Source organism: Ursus americanus, chromosome 17 (genome assembly GCF_024610735.1).
Source record: "Ursus americanus isolate L20-20 chromosome 17, mUrsAme1.1.p, whole genome shotgun sequence".
Lineage (NCBI taxonomy): Eukaryota > Metazoa > Chordata > Mammalia > Carnivora > Ursidae > Ursus > Ursus americanus.
The window spans coordinates 16,865,526-16,883,765 of NC_142143.1; the positions used below are offsets into that span (position 1 = coordinate 16,865,526).

General features: G+C 36.8%; 1 protein-coding gene across 3 annotated transcripts in view; it reads left to right on the forward strand.

Moving 5' to 3' along the window:
* The window catches only part of SLC41A2 (solute carrier family 41 member 2), a 108,797-nt gene that overhangs the window by 58,305 nt on the left and 32,252 nt on the right, over positions 1-18,240 (forward strand). For all 3 annotated transcript variants that reach the window (XM_045779991.2, XM_045779990.2, XM_087868792.1), the window contains exons 7-8: positions 9,580-9,727; positions 15,094-15,173. In XM_045779991.2, coding sequence (XP_045635947.1) covers positions 9,580-9,727; positions 15,094-15,173 — 228 coding nt within the window. The remainder of the gene's footprint in view (positions 1-9,579; positions 9,728-15,093; positions 15,174-18,240) is intronic.

Consider the following 18,240-nt stretch of genomic DNA (forward strand, 5'->3'; position numbering starts at 1 on the left):
CATTGTTTTTCTTATGGAGTTTAAAACTCTATAAGATAAGGATTATCATCTCTAATTTCAGATGAGAAAACTGAGGCTCGTAGAGGTTATGTATGTTACCCACGACTGCTGGGAAGGTTGAACACAGGTCTAATATTCTATGAATTCTGCCCTTTCGCTAAGTGTGTAGGCAGTGAGGAGTCAATCCACAGTGTTCTGATATATGCATTGTGCTACTCTCCCAGAATATAAGGTCAGAGCGGTGCTTGAAATTTAGCGATTGTCCCGCTATCAGAAACCAACATGGCAATTAACAGTAACCAAAAAGTTACCATGAAAATTAGCCTGAATGTTGTGTAAAGTTGGAGACATCATATATTCATGTATACATATATGTTATAATATATATAATATATATAATATTATATAATTCCTATAATAGTGACAGATTATAATTATACTATTATATAATAATTATATATATATATATAAAATTCCTGATAATAGTGATAGATTATGTATAGAATCTAATGAATTATTTTAACACAATTATTATCAATGTAAATGAATGTGATTTATGAGCATTGGTTTAGTGCTAAAAGTTGGCTATGGTTTTATTTTTTTAGATGCCAAATTAAAAAAAAAAAAGGAAAGGAAACAGAAACCCACAGACTACTACAAGAAAAAAAAGAAAGATAGTTTATAAGCCAAGCCAGAAGCAAACATTTATTCATATATCCTCATATATTTTGTGGATTCTATACAGATTTATGGTATACTTTAAAATAAGTCTAAAGTACATTTGGTTTGAAGAAGTAAGTCTCAGATGCATGTTTTTGAACTAAAGAAAGGGCTTTAACCTAACAAAGGCAATCATTTATTAAGGGAAGCTTCATTTAGTATATAAAATTGCCTTAAATTATTTAATGAGTGGCATAAAAACAATGGTCAGTAAAACCAGATGTTCAAGGAAAATTCTTCTCATTTAGAAATAAGCTATGTCCACTTGAAGCAAGGTAGAAGACAATAAATTATCAGTGGCCTAAATGTCATAAGATCTTGTTCATATACGTCTTGGGTTTTCATTGTTGTTGTGAAATATACAAGGAATGCTGTGTGTACAAGTATATTCAGGGTAATGGTCCATTTTTTTCTCTTCCAGTCAAATAAAGCACAGAAGATGAGTTATGTTAGTAAAGGGATAATCTTTAATTTATTGTTGGGGTGATAATTAGTCATACTTTTTCCGTCTATTTTATAAAAGTTAGAAATTCATACTGACGTCAGGGATTTAAATATGGCTAGTATTAGAGAATGCGACTTAATATTCTTCTACTCTGTTAATTCACTCATTTACCCACTCATGGGCAGGCAGCTGGGTGACTTGTAGGCCTCATCTCCGCACAGAAATGGGCTGCTAACTGTGTTGGGGAGGGGAGACTCATCAATAGGCTGGATCGCAAAAGACAGGTTAGTGCCCTTTCCCTGTCTTACCAATTAGACAAGTGTCTCCCCTGTGAGGAAGAGTGGGGAGGAGAATGGAAGGGGGAAGTAGAAGAGGGTGAAGGTTTTCTACCTGTTATTATTCTGTGGGTCTTGGTAGGAATATTGAGGGTGGGTAGGGATGGGACTGGAAGGTTGGTAGAGTCTCTAGGGTGGGTTGCCTTACACACATAAACAGAAAAGGTATATTTGCAGACTTGGGTGCTCAAATTACCATGAAGTCATTTGTAACACATTTCTCAGCTCCTGGTTGAATACCAGGATGTCTCCTCAGTTGAAGTCTGAGTAGTAAGAAAGGAAGAAAGAGAATGCCATTGAAGAATGTTATCCTAATAAATATGACAATTGTTATAATGATATAGACTCAGTATTATGAGATTTCAGAAGATAAATCAACTTTTGGGGAAAATAATGTGTGCTGATTTATTTTATTTTGTTATTTTTTAATTATGGTTGATTTACCAGGGAAGAAGGGTTATTCTGGTGTCAGTGTTGGATTATAATGTGTCTACATTTTGAGCACTAGGGGGCCTCATAAGATCAGTGTAGTGTTAGTGGTAGTCTGAGTGTAAAGGTTAGAAGGAGTCACATTTAAATTCTGAGACTATTCACCCTGCTGTGCTGCCTAGTTCTTGGAAATAAAGTTTAATTCCTGAACTATGCTGGAAACACTTAGCAGTCTTCAGAGAAAAGAGGATTTCATGGCAGCTACAGGCTTCTGTTACAGATAGAGGCTGTGTGTTACACGGGCGTTCTGAAAAGTCTCTCTTGATTCCCCACCTAGAATTTCGGATACTTAGAATGACTTGGAACAGCTCCCCTCTCGTCTTGTTAGTTTTGATGCATGTACTGAAGTTCATTCTACATTCATTTAATGTGTTACTTTTCTTTTGGCCCCGATAAAATTTGCTGATTTCTGATATCTGAAGTACATACAGGATTTTTCCCCTTTTCACCTCACCAGTTCTCCACAAAAAGGACAAAATCGGCCCAGAGCTTTGTTTATTCCTCTTGACTTTATTTTGTACAGTCACTTAAGTCTTTTTTTTTTTTTAAAGATTTTATTTATTTATTCGACAGAGATAGAGACAGCCAGCGAGAGAGGGAACACAAGCAGGGGGAGTGGGAGAGGAAGAAGCAGGCTCCTAGCGGAGGAGCCTGATGCGGGGCTCGATCCCATAACGCCAGGATCACACCCCGAGCCGAAGGCAGACGCTTAACCGCTGTGCCACCCAGGCGCCCCACAGTCACTTAAGTCTTTGTTGCTCAGTTAACAAAGTTAAAGTTTTAGCCTTGTGTTAAACTTCTAGGAGTTGGCAGAAATGTGTCTTCCAACACCCTCCCTGCTCCAGCCAGACTCACCCAGTTACTGATTCTCATACATCAGCCATGATTTTTCTCTTTTTTTTCCTTCTGTCATTCCCTTCCCCTTCATTAAGCCCAGTCAGAGGCCTCATTTTCAATGCTAAATTCATACAGTTCCCTAATGTTAATTGATATTTTCCTCCTCTGAATTCCTGTAGCCCTTCACTGGTACTTCCCTTGTAATGTTCTTTACATTTTACTGATCGTTATAGCTTTTTGTGTGAATGTAGTACCTTCCTTTATGAGGGTATAACCTTCTGAAGACAAAATTGTGTGTGCTTTTTAAATCTATCTATATCTGTCTATCTACCTATCAACATCCCATAAGGCCATATACATAAATGGATGTTAAATAAATAACACTTGATGAAATGCTTTATATCTTTTGAAAGCTATCCAGTTACTGCGAGTAGAAGCTATTCAGGAAGTGGTACACACATGGAAATAGAAGATAAGCTATCTTTCTGAATTATTTTGCTATATTCTTTGTCCAATAACAGAATAGATTGTGCAAAAAAAAAATGACCCTTTCAATGAGGACACAGTATTAGAGAAATATTGGAAGAGTATCTTGCCTTAGCAGAAAGTATCAGGGGATTAGTATCCCTACAGAAAAATTAAAATGGTAGCATATGGCTAGGAGAGATCTTGAAATAGAAGCAAAAATAGAAAGTTAGTTTAGAAAGTAATCTGAGCTCTGGACTATGATATGCTTTGCTATGACTTGCCAAGAAGATAGAAAGGCATTTATTCATGCATGGAGTAATGTTTAAACAATAGTAATTTTAAAAAGCTATTAAAAGGGTGAAGTTAGGCCAACAACCGAAATACCTGTACACAATGATTGCTGCCCTTTCTTTCTTCTGGTTTGCATACTTTTAAGAGGATTTTAAAAACCCCTTTTCAGTTATTTATAACTGCATGGCTGTCTGATTCTGGTATGTACATGATTTTATCGATTTGAAAAGTTGTCAGCTCTTCTCTTTTTAGGCAAGATCTGAGAAGCAGAATGTTGATTGATTTCTCATTCTTCGAGGTTAACTTTTAAAAGATGGCTTAGTTGAAGGCATAGGAGCAATCACGATCAGCCTTAGGTTGCTCCAGTCTGTGGAAACTAACGGGGATGCCAGCTAATTATTCACAGGGCGTTCTAGAATATCACTGCCTGGGTGTGAGTGGTGATATGAGTAGAATCTAAATTTATCTTGCATGTCAGTCTTCTTCAGAGGTTTTCAGCACTCACCATCTTAGTTTAGAGTGATTCCTGGAAGGTCAAGTTAGTGAGAAAATTCTGATAGTTACAATGGAGGGCATTAAAAAAAAAAAAGAGCAACTTACCATGCCCCTTGCTTTGTTGCTCATACACAAACAGCCGTCATATAAGAATGTCACTCATAGGAGCTACATATTTCAAAATAATTTAGGGTAAACACAATGAATGTTGTTAATGAAATTAGGTAACAGTTGTTGGAAAATGCCACCAACAATCTATTAAAAGGTACAAGCCGTGAATCAGAAAGATGGCTGTTACGTTTGGCAGTTAAGTGGAATCACAGCGATTTGAACCACTTTAGCTGTGTTCATCCTTACTTTTCTGTAGTTTATGTCACAGAATCAATACTAATGCACACGGACATTTCTTAGGCTTAAAATTCTGCAAAGCTTTATCTGTACACCTGTATTCATTTCCTATTGCGGCTGTAACAAATTACCACAAATTCTGTAGCTTAAAACAACAGAAATGAGGGGCGCCTGGGTGGCTCAGTCAGTTAAATGTCTGCCTTTGGCTCAGGTCATGATCCCAGGGTCCTGGGATCAAGTCCCGCATTAAGCTCTTTGCTCAGCAGGGAGCCTCTTCTCCCTCTGCCTGCAGCTCTTCATGCTTGTGCACTCTCTCTCTCTGGCATATTAAAAAAAAAAAAAAAAAAAAACAGCAGCAACAACAGAAATGGATCTTCTTACAATTCTGGAAGCCAAAGTCTAAAATGACTTATGCTAGGCTAAAATCAAGGTGTCAGCAGGGCTGGCCTCTTCTGGAGGGTTTAGGGGAAAATGCATTCCTTGGCTCTTTGATCTGGTGGCTGCCAGCATTCCTTGGCTTGTAGCTGCATTACTCAATCTCTGTTTCTGTGGTCACATTGCCTACTCTTCTGGAGTCAGATCTCCCTCTAACTTCTGCCTGGCAGTACACCTGTGATTACATTTCGGGCTCACCCTAATAACCCAGGATAACTTCTGCATTTCAAAATATTTGACTTCCATCTGCAAAGTTTCTTTGGCCATATAAGGTAATTATTCACAGGTTCTAAGGATTAGGATGTGGGCATATTTGAGGGTCATTATTCAACCTACTACAGTGCCTAATTCTATATACTCAGAAATTAGTACAAAATATTATTTTGGCTGGGATCATTGAAATGCATTTCATTTTGAAGGAAGTCAGTATTTTAGGTTTTGACATTAATGCAGAAGTTCATGGTTGGCTTTTAATCAACCATTTTCTCTTGCCGATTGTATCATTAGTGGCTTTCTAAAAGTAATTCCTTAATTTTATGACATCTATAAAATACCAATATATCCTACAAAGAGAAATGTTTTAGAATCTTCCCTTTTCCTATATTTGTAATTTTTCCTTAGCCATCGGAGTTGGGTTAGGTCTTAGCCAGGAAAAAGATAGGAGGGTCCTATGCAATCATAATTTGGTAGGAATGGGCCTATTAGATTGGCAGGAAATTGAGATAGAATGGGTTTACAGTAAATCCATTTTAGAAATTTTTATTTTTGTCATGGTTTCCCCACTTTTTTAAACCCTGCATACCCTGGACCCAGATACATTTAGTGTTAACATTTTACCCTGTTTGTTTTGTCTTTTGTTTTCTGTCTCTATATGTATGTATGTATGTATGTTTGTATATTTGTATATATTTTTTCTTTGTCTTTAAGACATTGCAATTTTTGAAGACTATAGTTGCCCCTCCTCTATTTCCATTGTTAGAATTTGTAAAAATTGAGGTACAATTCACATGCCACACAGCTCACCTTTTAAAAAATGTACAATTCAGTGGTTTTTAGTACATTCATAAGATTGTACAAACTATTTTATAATTCCAGAACATTTTCATCATCCCCAGAAGAAACCTTCAGCTGTCACTTCCCATTATACCCTTTCCCCAGACCCTGCAACCAGTAATCTACTTTCTATGGGTTTGCCTGTTCTAGACATTTCCAAAAAAATCGAATTATCCATATACGATCTTTTATGTCTGGCTTCTTTCAATTAGTATGTTTTTCAAGTTTCACCTGCATTGCAGCATGAATCAGTACTGAATAATATGACATCGTATGAATATACCACATTTTGTTTGTCCATTTACCATTTCGTGGACATTTAGGTTGCTTTCACTTTGGGGCTATTATGAAAAATGCTGCTGTGAACACGCTTATACAAGTTTCTGTGTGAACATATGTTTTCAGTTCTCTTGGTATTTACCTAGCAGTGGAATTGTTAGGTCATATGATAACTCTGTTTAACTTTTTGAGGAACTGCCCACTCATTATTTTTAGTTTATTTACTGAGAAAAATTTCCCCCATTTTGAAAGTTCAAGCAGTGATTCTGGGGTTGGGGTGGTAGGTGCCTCTTTCCACTTCAGATGTCCTTCCAGAGATTTAATGTTGAGAATAACTTAAAAGCTGAGTAGGATGCTCCTCTTTTGACCTGAAAATAAAGTACTAAGATGATCTGACATAGCAGAATAGTTCTTTTCTTTTGTGTTTAGTGGATTTAGTGGGTTTTAGTGGATTTTGATTTAGTTTTCTGTTTCATCCTATAAAGAGGTTGTTGGCAATCTCAGTAAGTAAGTAAGTAATCTTAGTAAGTAAGAATTGCTTTCTAGTTGGGATGTTATTTACGCTTATCTAGTATTTTAACAAGGAGAACTGGGAATCCATTCAATAAATTTTTTTTCAATCTTTTATAAAATTCATGGAGAAAATGACACTATGTATAACATATGAGTCATATCCCTTTAAATGAAGAAAATATTCAAATGGATTTTGTTAGCATAATTATTTTGAAGATGTGATCTAGATAAAGCCATGAGAAAATTTGGTTGGATATTATTTTAATATTTATAGTAATTGTTTATTCCTACCTAATGGGAAAAAAAATTGAGTTTCTGTCTGGTTCAAACATCTTTAATCATAAGTGAGAGATCTTTAAATATCTTAAGATGAGGAAATACAAAGTTCAATCAAAGATAAGATCTGGATAAGGATTGAAGAATTTTGTGAGGTGCCAGAAAAATTTAGTAACACCTTGATCAGCTAAAATAATATTACCAAAAATGTTTTGGGATGGTGTTACTGTTTCAGGAAGGGATAGGCAACTTTATCCCTGGGGATATTTAGAATTAAGTATAAAAATATTTGAGAATCAAATTCATGGTATTAATGGTTTTATGCTAAAGAGGTAAAACATATACTTTTAAATATACTTGTAACTTTGCCCATCAGAGAAACATGTCAGTCTTCTAATTCTATCTTAAATTTGTAATTAAGTAATTGACTTATTCTTGTGATATTTAAATTTAAATATTCCAAAATTGTATGCATTATATGAATATTTATGAAAACTTAAAGACTTGCCATATTTGTATGTTTATTAAATTTGTAAAGATTACCTTAAGTGCTTGGAAACTTTTGAGAGACATGAGAAATGTCTAAGATCAATCTCAGTGTATTAACTAAGTTTGTAAATGTGACTAAATATTATTCCAAACACTTCATAATAATTTTTGGTTGGATGCTAGACATTATGAATGTAATAACATTAAATGCTCGATTGTTTTGTTTTTCTTTACAAAGTGTTTGACTTTGTTCTTGTAGGTAGTTAATTGTAGATTAGCTTGAGCCTTAACAAGTCTTGGTTTCAAGCTTTATTGGAGCCAATCTTGAGTAGACTTTATACTAGGGCTGGTCCTTCTACTAAGATGTGACCCTTCTCAGGTCTTTACTAAATGTTCTCAACGTTTGAAGAGGCCACTCCTCTCTACAGGATTGGCTCTTGAATGACTTCCAGCCCTCTGTAAACTCCGGGAATTTTTTCATCTTACAACTCCACAATTATTCTTGGCCTAGACTTGTGGAGTTCACCCTGTGCATGCATGGCTTAGTATTCAGTTCACAAGCTTTTTCTCTGAGAGCTTCCTCTCCTCCAGTATTTTATCCTATAAATTCCTGCTGCCCTAGCCTTACTCTGCTGGAGTTTTCCCTTCCTGAACTGTGGTATGGGATGTGCCTTTAGTCAAAAAGCTGAGAGTGTGGGGTGCCTGGGTGGCTCAGTCATTAAGCATCTGCCTTCAGCTCAGGTCTTGATCCCAGGGTCCTGGGATCGAGCCCCACTTCGGGCTCCCTGCTAAGTGGGTAGCCTGCTTCTCCCTCTCCCACTCTTCCTTTAGCTGTCTCTCTCTCTCTCTGTCAAATAAATAAAATATTAAAAAAAAAAAAAGCTGAGGGTGTTGTAGGGCTTATCTCATTTCTTTCCCTTTTCTCAGGGATCTCATGGATCACAGTCTTGCAATGCTTGTTGTCTGATGTCTGAAGACTGCTGATATCTACCCATATATCTCTATCTATTCTAGTCATTTCTGAAAGCACTTAAAATTTTGTTCAGAGGTGACATACAGCATGTCTACAAAGCAAGACAAATAGCTAAGCCCAAAGTCAATGAGGCAGACAAATATATTCACTCTATAGGGAAACATAACAAGAATGGAGAGAGAATGAATAATTGTGATCAAGTAAGACGGTTTACCACAAAGGGGTTATAACAGTCCTGGCAATCTGCTATCTCAGTGTGTTCCAAATAGCAAGATGTTAATGATAATGGCAATGATAATTATGATGATAGTAAGTGTTCAATGAATATTAGCTAGGTGCCTGGGCACTATTCTACTTACATGTACTCATTCTCTTAAGACTCACAATAACTCCATGAAATAGGTACTATTATTATTGCCATTTTATAGATAAGGAAATTGAAGTTTATAGAAATGAAATTTCTTGTCCAAGGTTGGTTGTAATACTGCGATGTGAAACTAGGTAGTCTGGCCAAACTATGGTTAATACAGTGTACTGTATTCTGTCTTGGCATATTAAGGGTTCTGAGAAGTTCAGCAGTGAAGAAAGGTGTTTACCTTTATTAAACTTCATTTTTTATTTTATTTTGGAGCTTAGAATGCTCTTTAGAACACTCGTTGGGGGGCTATCTATTATCAATTGATTGGCCAGTATTCCTTGGAATGTTTGTACTATAAGATCCTTGTGGGTAAAAATAATACACCATTTGACTCTAGAGGTCCTCATACTTGTGAGGGTAGTCACATGAGATGATGCCTAAAAAACATTTAGCACAGTACTTGGTAAATAATAGGAGCCAAATAAATGTTGGCTTTTTTACTGTTGTTGTCCTTACTGTGATTACTGCAATTCTCCTCCAGCTCAGATAGCTATTTCAATAAATGTTCATCGAATTAATGTATTTGTTTTCAGTTATATTATTTAATATTTTTTACCTTATCTATAGTTTAAATTTGTGTGAAGTTTAGAGAAAATATATAGCATGTGAATATGTTGGATAACATCCTGTCTCCCGGGAAACTTGTACTTTTAATATCTACATTTGCTACATGATTAGAAGAGAGATTGAAATGTTGTCTCTTTTTTAATTTTAGACAACTATTACTACATTTCTCCGTTAGTCGGTGTCTTTTTCTTGGCTCTAACTCCTATCTGGATTATAATAGCTGCCAAACATCCAGCCACAAGGACAGTTCTCCACTCAGGCTGGGAGCCTGTCATAACAGCTATGGTTATAAGTAGGTTAGTATTGAAATGTGTGTCCATGTGTTCTATATGCCTGTATCTGTGTGTATATTCAAACCTCAGCAGCCTGTTTTTATTTCTTGGGTCAATCATCTTATATAGCCAGGTCTTTATTATTAATATCACACAGGTAATAGGGATATTAGTCCCAAGAGTTATTGAAATCAGTAGACCAGTTTCATACTTTTTTCCAATCAAATCCTTACTAGATTGATGAGTAAGATTTGGTGGTGTGTGTGTGTATGTGTGTGTGTGTGTGTGTGTGTATGTGTTCACCTGACATTACTTATTTTTAATAGTAATTTATTCACCTAAGTATCAGGAAGCCTTAGAAATGGACATATCATTTGAGTACTCCTACTCCAGCAGGACAGAGGATATAATTAAGGATGTATGCAAATGATTAAGTTGTAAGGATCCTCATCACAGTGGGATTTTTAACAACAAGAAAAGAAAGAGACCACCTTAGAGGTCTAGCAACCCGGTATCGATCAAGTAAATTGTACTGTAGTCACAAAATGGAATATTAGCCACTAAAAATAACATTGCAACATTTTTATTGACATGGAAAGATGTTCACTCTACATTTGGTGAAAAGAGCAAGCTAGAAAAGAGTATGAATTTCTTGTTAAACATGATGTATTGACACATTTATCTTCTTCCTTCCTGAAACTACTAAAATGACAGTAATAGAACAGAAAAGCTATAAAACCACAAAGACAGAAGGGGAGCAGAGAGGACAGCAGGTGCGAGATTCAACAGAATTAGTAAAATAGGAATCGGATGGATGATTTTTAACTGAACTAGCAGAATGGAAAAAGCTAAAACCTAACCTCCTGCAGGGCGAGGGGACACCTATAAGAAGCAAGCGGATCTGAGATCTGAGCCTCAGAAACCCAGAAAGGTGGAGGAAATAGAGGCACTAAGTAATTCTGAGAGCCAAAATGAAGAAGATTGGTTGAAAGTTTATGTAAGAAGCAATTAGATCCTAAAAGCCCTTCTCCAGCTTGACCACCCAAGTGACTGCCCCCTCCCACCTTGGCAGAAGACAAGAACTAACTCTGGAGAGGCTGACTCAGAGAGGCTGTGGATTTGGAAACACCTGTACGTGTGAGGGTGTGGATTACGCACTGTATGAAAAGTAGGATTAAGTGAAAATCTAGATGCTGAACAGTGAAAACCCTGTCCCCCTTCCTTTTCCTTGCTCATGGAATGCTGGCAGTCAGGCGTCTACCCCCCCAGGCAAAAAATTAGAATAATTCCTTTCTGGGGAAACTCATCAGCACACACACACAAAAACTTGTGGATATGATCCTTGTGGGTCCTTTAGTGAAAGAGCTGCTTGGCCACCTGACGCTTCCTCGGGAGACCTATCTGCTGACGAGCTCTGCCTCTGTACACACAGAGCTCCAAGCATGCTCTGCAGTGCCCCTTACAGAGGAGCGGACCGTGAAAGGCTCACCGGACATTTGATTAAGGCTTCTAATATGAAAGACAGCAGAAAAATGGTACTCAAAGAAAGTGCAGGGATAGTTGAAAGATCTCAAAAAACTCTCATCAGTGTCCTCAGAGCAGTAAGAGAATCTATGGCATCCTTAATGCAAGAACAGAATGCTCTAATAAGGAGGATTTGAAAAATAGGAAGAGCTTTTGGGAATTAAGACTATATAGAGGCACCTGGGTGACTCAGTTGGTTAAGCGACTAACTCTTGATTTTGGCTCAGGTCAGGATCTTGGGGTCCTGGGGTGGAACCCCACGTCAGACTCTGTGCTCAGCAGGAAGTCTGCTTGTCCTTCTCTCTTTGCTCCTCCTCCTGCTCGCTCTCTCAAATAAATAAATAAATGAATGAATAAATAAAATATTTTAAAAGATTTTTGTTTGTTTGAGAGGGAGAGAGAGAGAGCATGAGCCCAGGGGCAAGGACAGAGGGAGGGGGAGAAGCAGGCTCCCCATCAGCAGGGAGCCCAATGTGGGGCTCGATCCCAGGACCCCAGGATCATGAGCTGTGCTGAAGGCAGATGCTTAACCAACTGAGCCACTGAGGTGCCCCTAAATAAATAAAATCTTAAAAAAAAAAAAAGAAGAATATCTAAATAGCAGAAACAAACAAACAAACAAACAAAAACTCAGAAAAGTTAGAAGATACTGCTGAGGAACTGTTCTGGAAAATAGAACAGAAAGCAATAAGATGGGCACCTGGAGGCAAACAATAAGGAGAAGAAATTATCAAAGAAATAATGGAAGAAAATTCCCCGGGGCTGAAGACCATGGGCATCCAGATTGAAAGGGCCCATAGAGTACCTAGCACAGTGAATACCAGGAGAGACCCAAATCAAAGGACATTACTATAATTCCCAAAATATTCTAGAGAAAAAAGATGAGTTATACATAAAGCATTGGGCATCTGAATGATGTCCAACAGCAACAGCTAAAGTTATGCCTTCAGAATTCTGAAGGGAGATTATTTTGAACATAAGGTATGGTTACAGTATCAACCAAATGTATGGGTGGAATCAGAAAATTTTCAGACATGTGAGATCTCACAAAGTTTGCTTCCCATATGCCCTTTCACATAAACGCTGGTAGAAGATATGGTCTATCAAAATGAGGAAATAAGAAAGAAGGTGACACAGGAATGAGGAAACCCATTCCATGAGAGCATGTGGTTCATTTTTCCGTGATGTAGATCGCTTTTTCTGGAAGATTCAGGCGATAGGGTCCTATGAAATGTTGGGACGTGGTCACAGCACATAGACCAAGACCCAGCGTGGGAGACCTTCCGAAGGGAAGGTGCAGGATGACAGCTGTGTAGCAGGCCTAGGGGCCACCATTCAGTTTGGCAGGACAGTGGGCTTAAGGAGGAATGTCTCCAAGAAACGAAAGAGGAATTGATCAGTTACCTGATGAGTTTGACTGTATTCAGAGGCATTTCATTACCTTTGTTAGAAAGTTGAGATCGAATTAGTATTAAGTACCCCCCAAAATTAGGGAAAATATGGGACAAAGCAACAAATAGGAATAAGGAAATCTAATAATACATTTAGTGGCTCAGTTATGAATAATGATTTCATTGTTACAATGAAGTAAACTCTAAATATTTTTCACCCAAAATTATATAACCAAATTGGCAGGTTAGGGGGAGGAAGGGCATTATGCTGGACCCAAAGTAGGGAGGGGAAGGGCAAGTGAGATTAAGTCCTCATCTGTCACGGTGGACGTCATTAGGTAAATGTCTAAAATTAAAATCAAGAAATCACAGTATAAACATGTTATTTAGAACTCAAGCATTAAACGCCGGAAGAAACAGCTAAAGAAGTTGAAAAGAATTGCTAGTGGAGAACAGATTCTGGGTGTGGAAGCTGGGGACTATTTAATAAGCTTTGTGGCACTACACTTTTTAAATAACGTACGTATGTTTATTCGATAAAAATAAAATTTAATAAAAGTGAAGAGAAAACGATTTTTACAATGTGAGTTTTAATTTTTAAAAGTCGACGTGTTTAAAAATGTCTGGGAGGCTATATGCCAATGTGCTAACTGTATAACTCTGAATGGTAGCATTGCGGTTGATTTTTATTTTCTTCTTTTTGTTTGTCTTTTCTAATTTTTCTATAATATTTTGTTACCTGGGTCATAAAAACATTTTAAGATGTGTTCTAGCAAGTATTCATGTTATCTTCACAGCATGATCCTATAGGTTTTGGCACAGAAATTTATTCTTTGACACATAACTAGCTTGTTTTATGAAATATATATATTTAAAATTAGAGCTTAAAATATTAAAATACTGCTAAGCATGACTACTTTGGGACTTTACATGTAACTTTTAATGGGAAGTCCTAGTAATTGAGGCATAGTAAGCCACAATTCATTTATTTTACTAAAAAATTAAAATAATATTTAATAAGCTCCTAATGTTAACTGTCGGGTAGTGGTAGAACATTTGATTCTGATATTTTCACAGTCAACCCCATTCTCTGATAACATGGGTTTATTTTTCTGTAATGTAGATTGCATTTTCCTGGAGGATTTAGGCAACAGGATCCCATGGAGTAGAGGGACTGGCAATGTTTATAGGACTTAGACCAAGAAACTGAAGTTAACCAACTGGTAATGGTCTTGGAAACTTAAAACAATCTCTAGGCTCCATTGAGACATTCAGAGTATATGGCTTGCTACTACTTCACCGTATATTATTTTTCCAGACCTCTGTTCTCAAAATCAGCTCTTTCTATGGCTACAACTTACTATTTTAATTTACCAGTGATAAGATGCTATACCTATCTAGTTTTCACACATTAAAAATGATCCTTCTAATGCCTTGTTGATTTCAAATATAAAGAAATACTCTTTATTTTTTATTTTTTAATTTTTAAAATATTTTATTTATTTATTTGACAGAGAGAGAGACACAGCCATCGAGAGAGGGAACACAAGCAGGGGGAGTGGGAGAGGAAGAAGCACGCTCCCAGTGGAGCAGGGAGCCCGATGCAGGGCTTGATCCCAGGACTCTGGGATCATGCCCTGAGCCTAAGGCAGATGCTTAAGGACTGAGCCACCCACGCGCCCCAAGAAATACTCTTTTAAAAATCTGTTTTTTAGGGGCACCTGTCTGGCTCAGGGTGGTAGAGAATGAGATTCTTGATCTCGGGGTCAGAGTTGTGAGTTCAAGTCCCTCTTTGGGTGTAGAGTTTTACTTAAAAAAAGTGTTTTTTAAATTGTAAGAGCAATAAATGCACATGGTTTTAAAAAGTAAATACAGAAGGATATAAAATAACCATCAGTCTTCTGTCAGTCCCTCCACCTAGAGATAGACATTGTTAATAATTTCTTATATATCCTTCCAGACATTTTAATGCACCTAAAGCAAATTCTTTTCCTTTTTTTATAAGGAACAAACATATCTTCGAGATCAGAAGGAGAGCTGTGACATGTAGGGCTATAGTTTATTCTGTGTTTTATTTTCAACATTTCACTCTTGACATTGATTTTTACTTGGAATATTTTCCTTTTTATTCTATTTTTTGAATGTCTAAAAATCTTATTTTTGGGGCACCTGGGTGGCACAGCGGTTAAGCGTCTGCCTTCGGCTCAGGGCGTGATCCCAGCGTTGTGGGATCGAGCCCCACGTCAGGCTCCTCTGCTATGAGCCTGCTTCTTCCTCTCCTACTCCCTCTGCTGTGTTCCCTCTCTCGCTGGCTGTCTCTATCTCTGTCGAATAAATAAATAAAATCTTTAAAAAAAAAAATAAAAAAAATAAAAATCTTATTTTTAAAAGTGGGTGTGTTTGTGTGTAAAGAGCAGCTTCAAATTAGCACATTTCTTTTCTCTTCCCTAAATTATGTGATTTTCTATCTTTCAGCATTGGGGGCCTCATTCTGGACACAACTGTATCCGATCCAAACTTGGTTGGGATTGTTGTTTACACACCAGTTATTAATGGTAAGAATTAAATATACTATTTCACAGTGGTATCAAATCATTATATACTCTTAAGTGAGACCAGGAATTTCAGGGTTCAGATTTTAAGAGGTGTCTCTCCCCCTCCCTTCCATTCTCCCGCCAGCCCCAGGTTGGTGTTCATGGTAGAAATGACATTCCCTGTTCTCAGTATGCACAGCCTTATTTGAAAAGAACTGTTTCTTACTCTTACGACTTGATATTGGTTTGAGAGACAAGGATACTTGATTTTTAAGATTAGTGTGGCAAAATATGCTCTTTCAGTTCTGGATTATCATTTACTTTGGGTTTATCTGCTTTTCTCATGTTTTGCTGCTGCTCCTGTCAATTTTTGTGGATCAATTAGAGTTAGCTAGGTTTAAGCACTGTTTAAGTCTATTCAGTTCCTTAAAATCTTTCACTCCTCTGTGAATCCCTTTAAGATCTGTCTTACATTTTTTTCTTACCTATACAGATTAACAATAACCCACAACCCTCGGACCAACTACATTTTTTTCTTACCTATAAAATGGGAATTATAATACTTAGGTTCACAGGGTTTTGGGGTATGAATTCCATATAATAAGATAATTTTAATCTAGTCATACTGACTTTTGGGCTGGCTGTCATTAAATCGGATTTTTAGTATAGCTTATGCCAATATAATTTAAAACATAATTCTACCTGAGGAAAAGATGTCACAGGATATGCTACACATTTAATATAAATTACTTTTGTATATTTATGTGTAATAAAATATGTTATATGAAGGCAAGTTCCCCCAAATCTAAAATGTCCATGAAGAAATTTCCCCTCTAGATCCCCTTTCCAATTTTCCTGGTGCCACTATCCCCCCATCATCCACACTTAAAATCATGGGACCATCAACCCAGCTTTTCATCCTCTTCGAATAGACAATGACCAAACCTCAGTTTGCCCATTAACATAATTCACTTGTTCGCGTATTTCGTGTGTAAGAATGTCTCAGCATCGTAGTCTGCTAATGTCTTACTTCAGCCATCATGTAAGTGGTAAAGTAGCTTTCCTGACCCACTTCCTATTCAATGCCAATTAACTGTCACTAGCAGGCTAGACTTCCTTAAACATTGTTTTTATTACTTTAGTCTTAAGATGATGAACTCGTCAGTGATTTCCTCCTGCCTGTCAAATCAAGCTTGAATTCTTCTGCTTCGCTTTCAAAACTCTCTTTATGCTCTTGGATGTATACAACTTTTCCCTTTATCTTTCTAACCAGATTCCTATTTTGTGGCCCTACAAAGACCTGATTTTCATTGCCTGGAATGATTACTGCTTTTCTTCTACCTGTTCAAATCCTCTTCAGTGAATATTAGTTGATGAAGTCACTAGCATAAATATTACCGCCAAGACCGTTGGAGCTATATTGTCCAATATTTCAGTGAAAATTTTAAATTATAACAACCGCATCATTAGTAAGGTTTGAATCAGCGTTTCTGTTATTTCACCGTATATAAGAAACAATTCTAGAGCTTCCCTGGAAGCTACCTGGTATTCCCGGTAGTAAAATCTTTTTTGTATCTCAGTAAGTGAATCTCTTAGTTGGATATCACAATGAGCTCACTTTATGTTAAATTCCACTCGTTAAAAACACTGATAGAGAAGATTCATTCCATGGTCCTCAAAAAAGGTGGAATTTTTCAGAATCGAATTTCATTTTCAACGTGCTAGAGGATGTATGATTTAAAGGGCCCCCTAATTAGCACACCATCATCACCACCATCATTTGCTAATTGGTGAGTACCTACTATGTGTCAGATAACGTGCAGGTCTTTTATGCGTGTTATATTGTTTTGTCCTCACAATAAGAAAGTAATGTGTCCAACATCTCACATCTAGTAAGTGGTAACTCAGCATTTTAAACCCAGATCTGCTTGATTCCAAAGACTGTGCTTTTTCCCCCCTTAAAATAACTGCTAATTTATCCATTTTATTAGTTACAAAAATACACACTTTGTTTAAAGTAAGGCATATCAATGTTGATATTGTGATGAGGATCTTTTAACACTTATTGATGTCTCTCAGCCCTAGTAGCATTTTCTGAAATAGATTTCACAAGAATACTAGTTCTGTGAGATACTAATAGTATACCTTGAGAAGTGAGTTTTGTGGTCAATTAAGTTTGGGAAGCATTAGGTCAAGTAGATTTCTCTACCACAGGATTACTTAAAGCCTTTATCGTGCTAATATATACTGTGAACCTCTCCTTTTGGGCCTTCCGCTAGCAAGGGGTTGTTAGAATTTCTAGAACTAACCTTCCTTCAGACCCCAGACCATACTTTGGGAACTACTGATCTAGGGCTTATAATGTATCTTTATCACAGTGTACTTTCAAATAATAATCTAGCTCATTTACATGAAGGGTCAGGACCTTATATCAGTATACTTGGATTTTCACTTCTTTCTTATGTGCTCTTTTCGTCATATAGTTTACTTTGTTATAAGCCCTATATTTTTTGCTTTAAATGGCCAGTTATTTTTTAAAGAGATTAAAAACGAGAAAATGATATCTTTTTTATTTTCTGATTTATTTTACATCACTAGCACCCTTTCCTTTGTGTAATTCGAGATTTCCATCTGGTTTTATGTTCCTTTTGCCAAGAGAAATTCCTTTCATGTTTCTTGTAGGACAGGTTTGTAAAGTATTTGAGAGAATAATCGAGGTTGAAAGATGACTTTCTTGAGTACTTTTTTTCAGTCCCTGATACCAATTTCTTTAGTAACCTGAGAAGAAAAATATCAAGCCTTCTCTATTTGAAAAAAAAATCAAGCTTATTTTTCCTCTTGTCGAGGTGGTAAGCATTAACTATCTTGCTACCTAGCTTTATATCTTGGCCATGATAGTAATTAAAAAAAAAATTATTTAGTCTGGTCTGCTTTCAGTCAGTGAGTCAGATTTGAAAAAACAATGCATGAGTCTTTCGTAACAATGACTTCATGCCTTTGGAATACCTACCTCAACATTAATAAATCAACATTTCAGAAGGATTCTTTTTTGTTTGTGTTTTAGCCGAGGCTCTAACGCGAAGAGCCT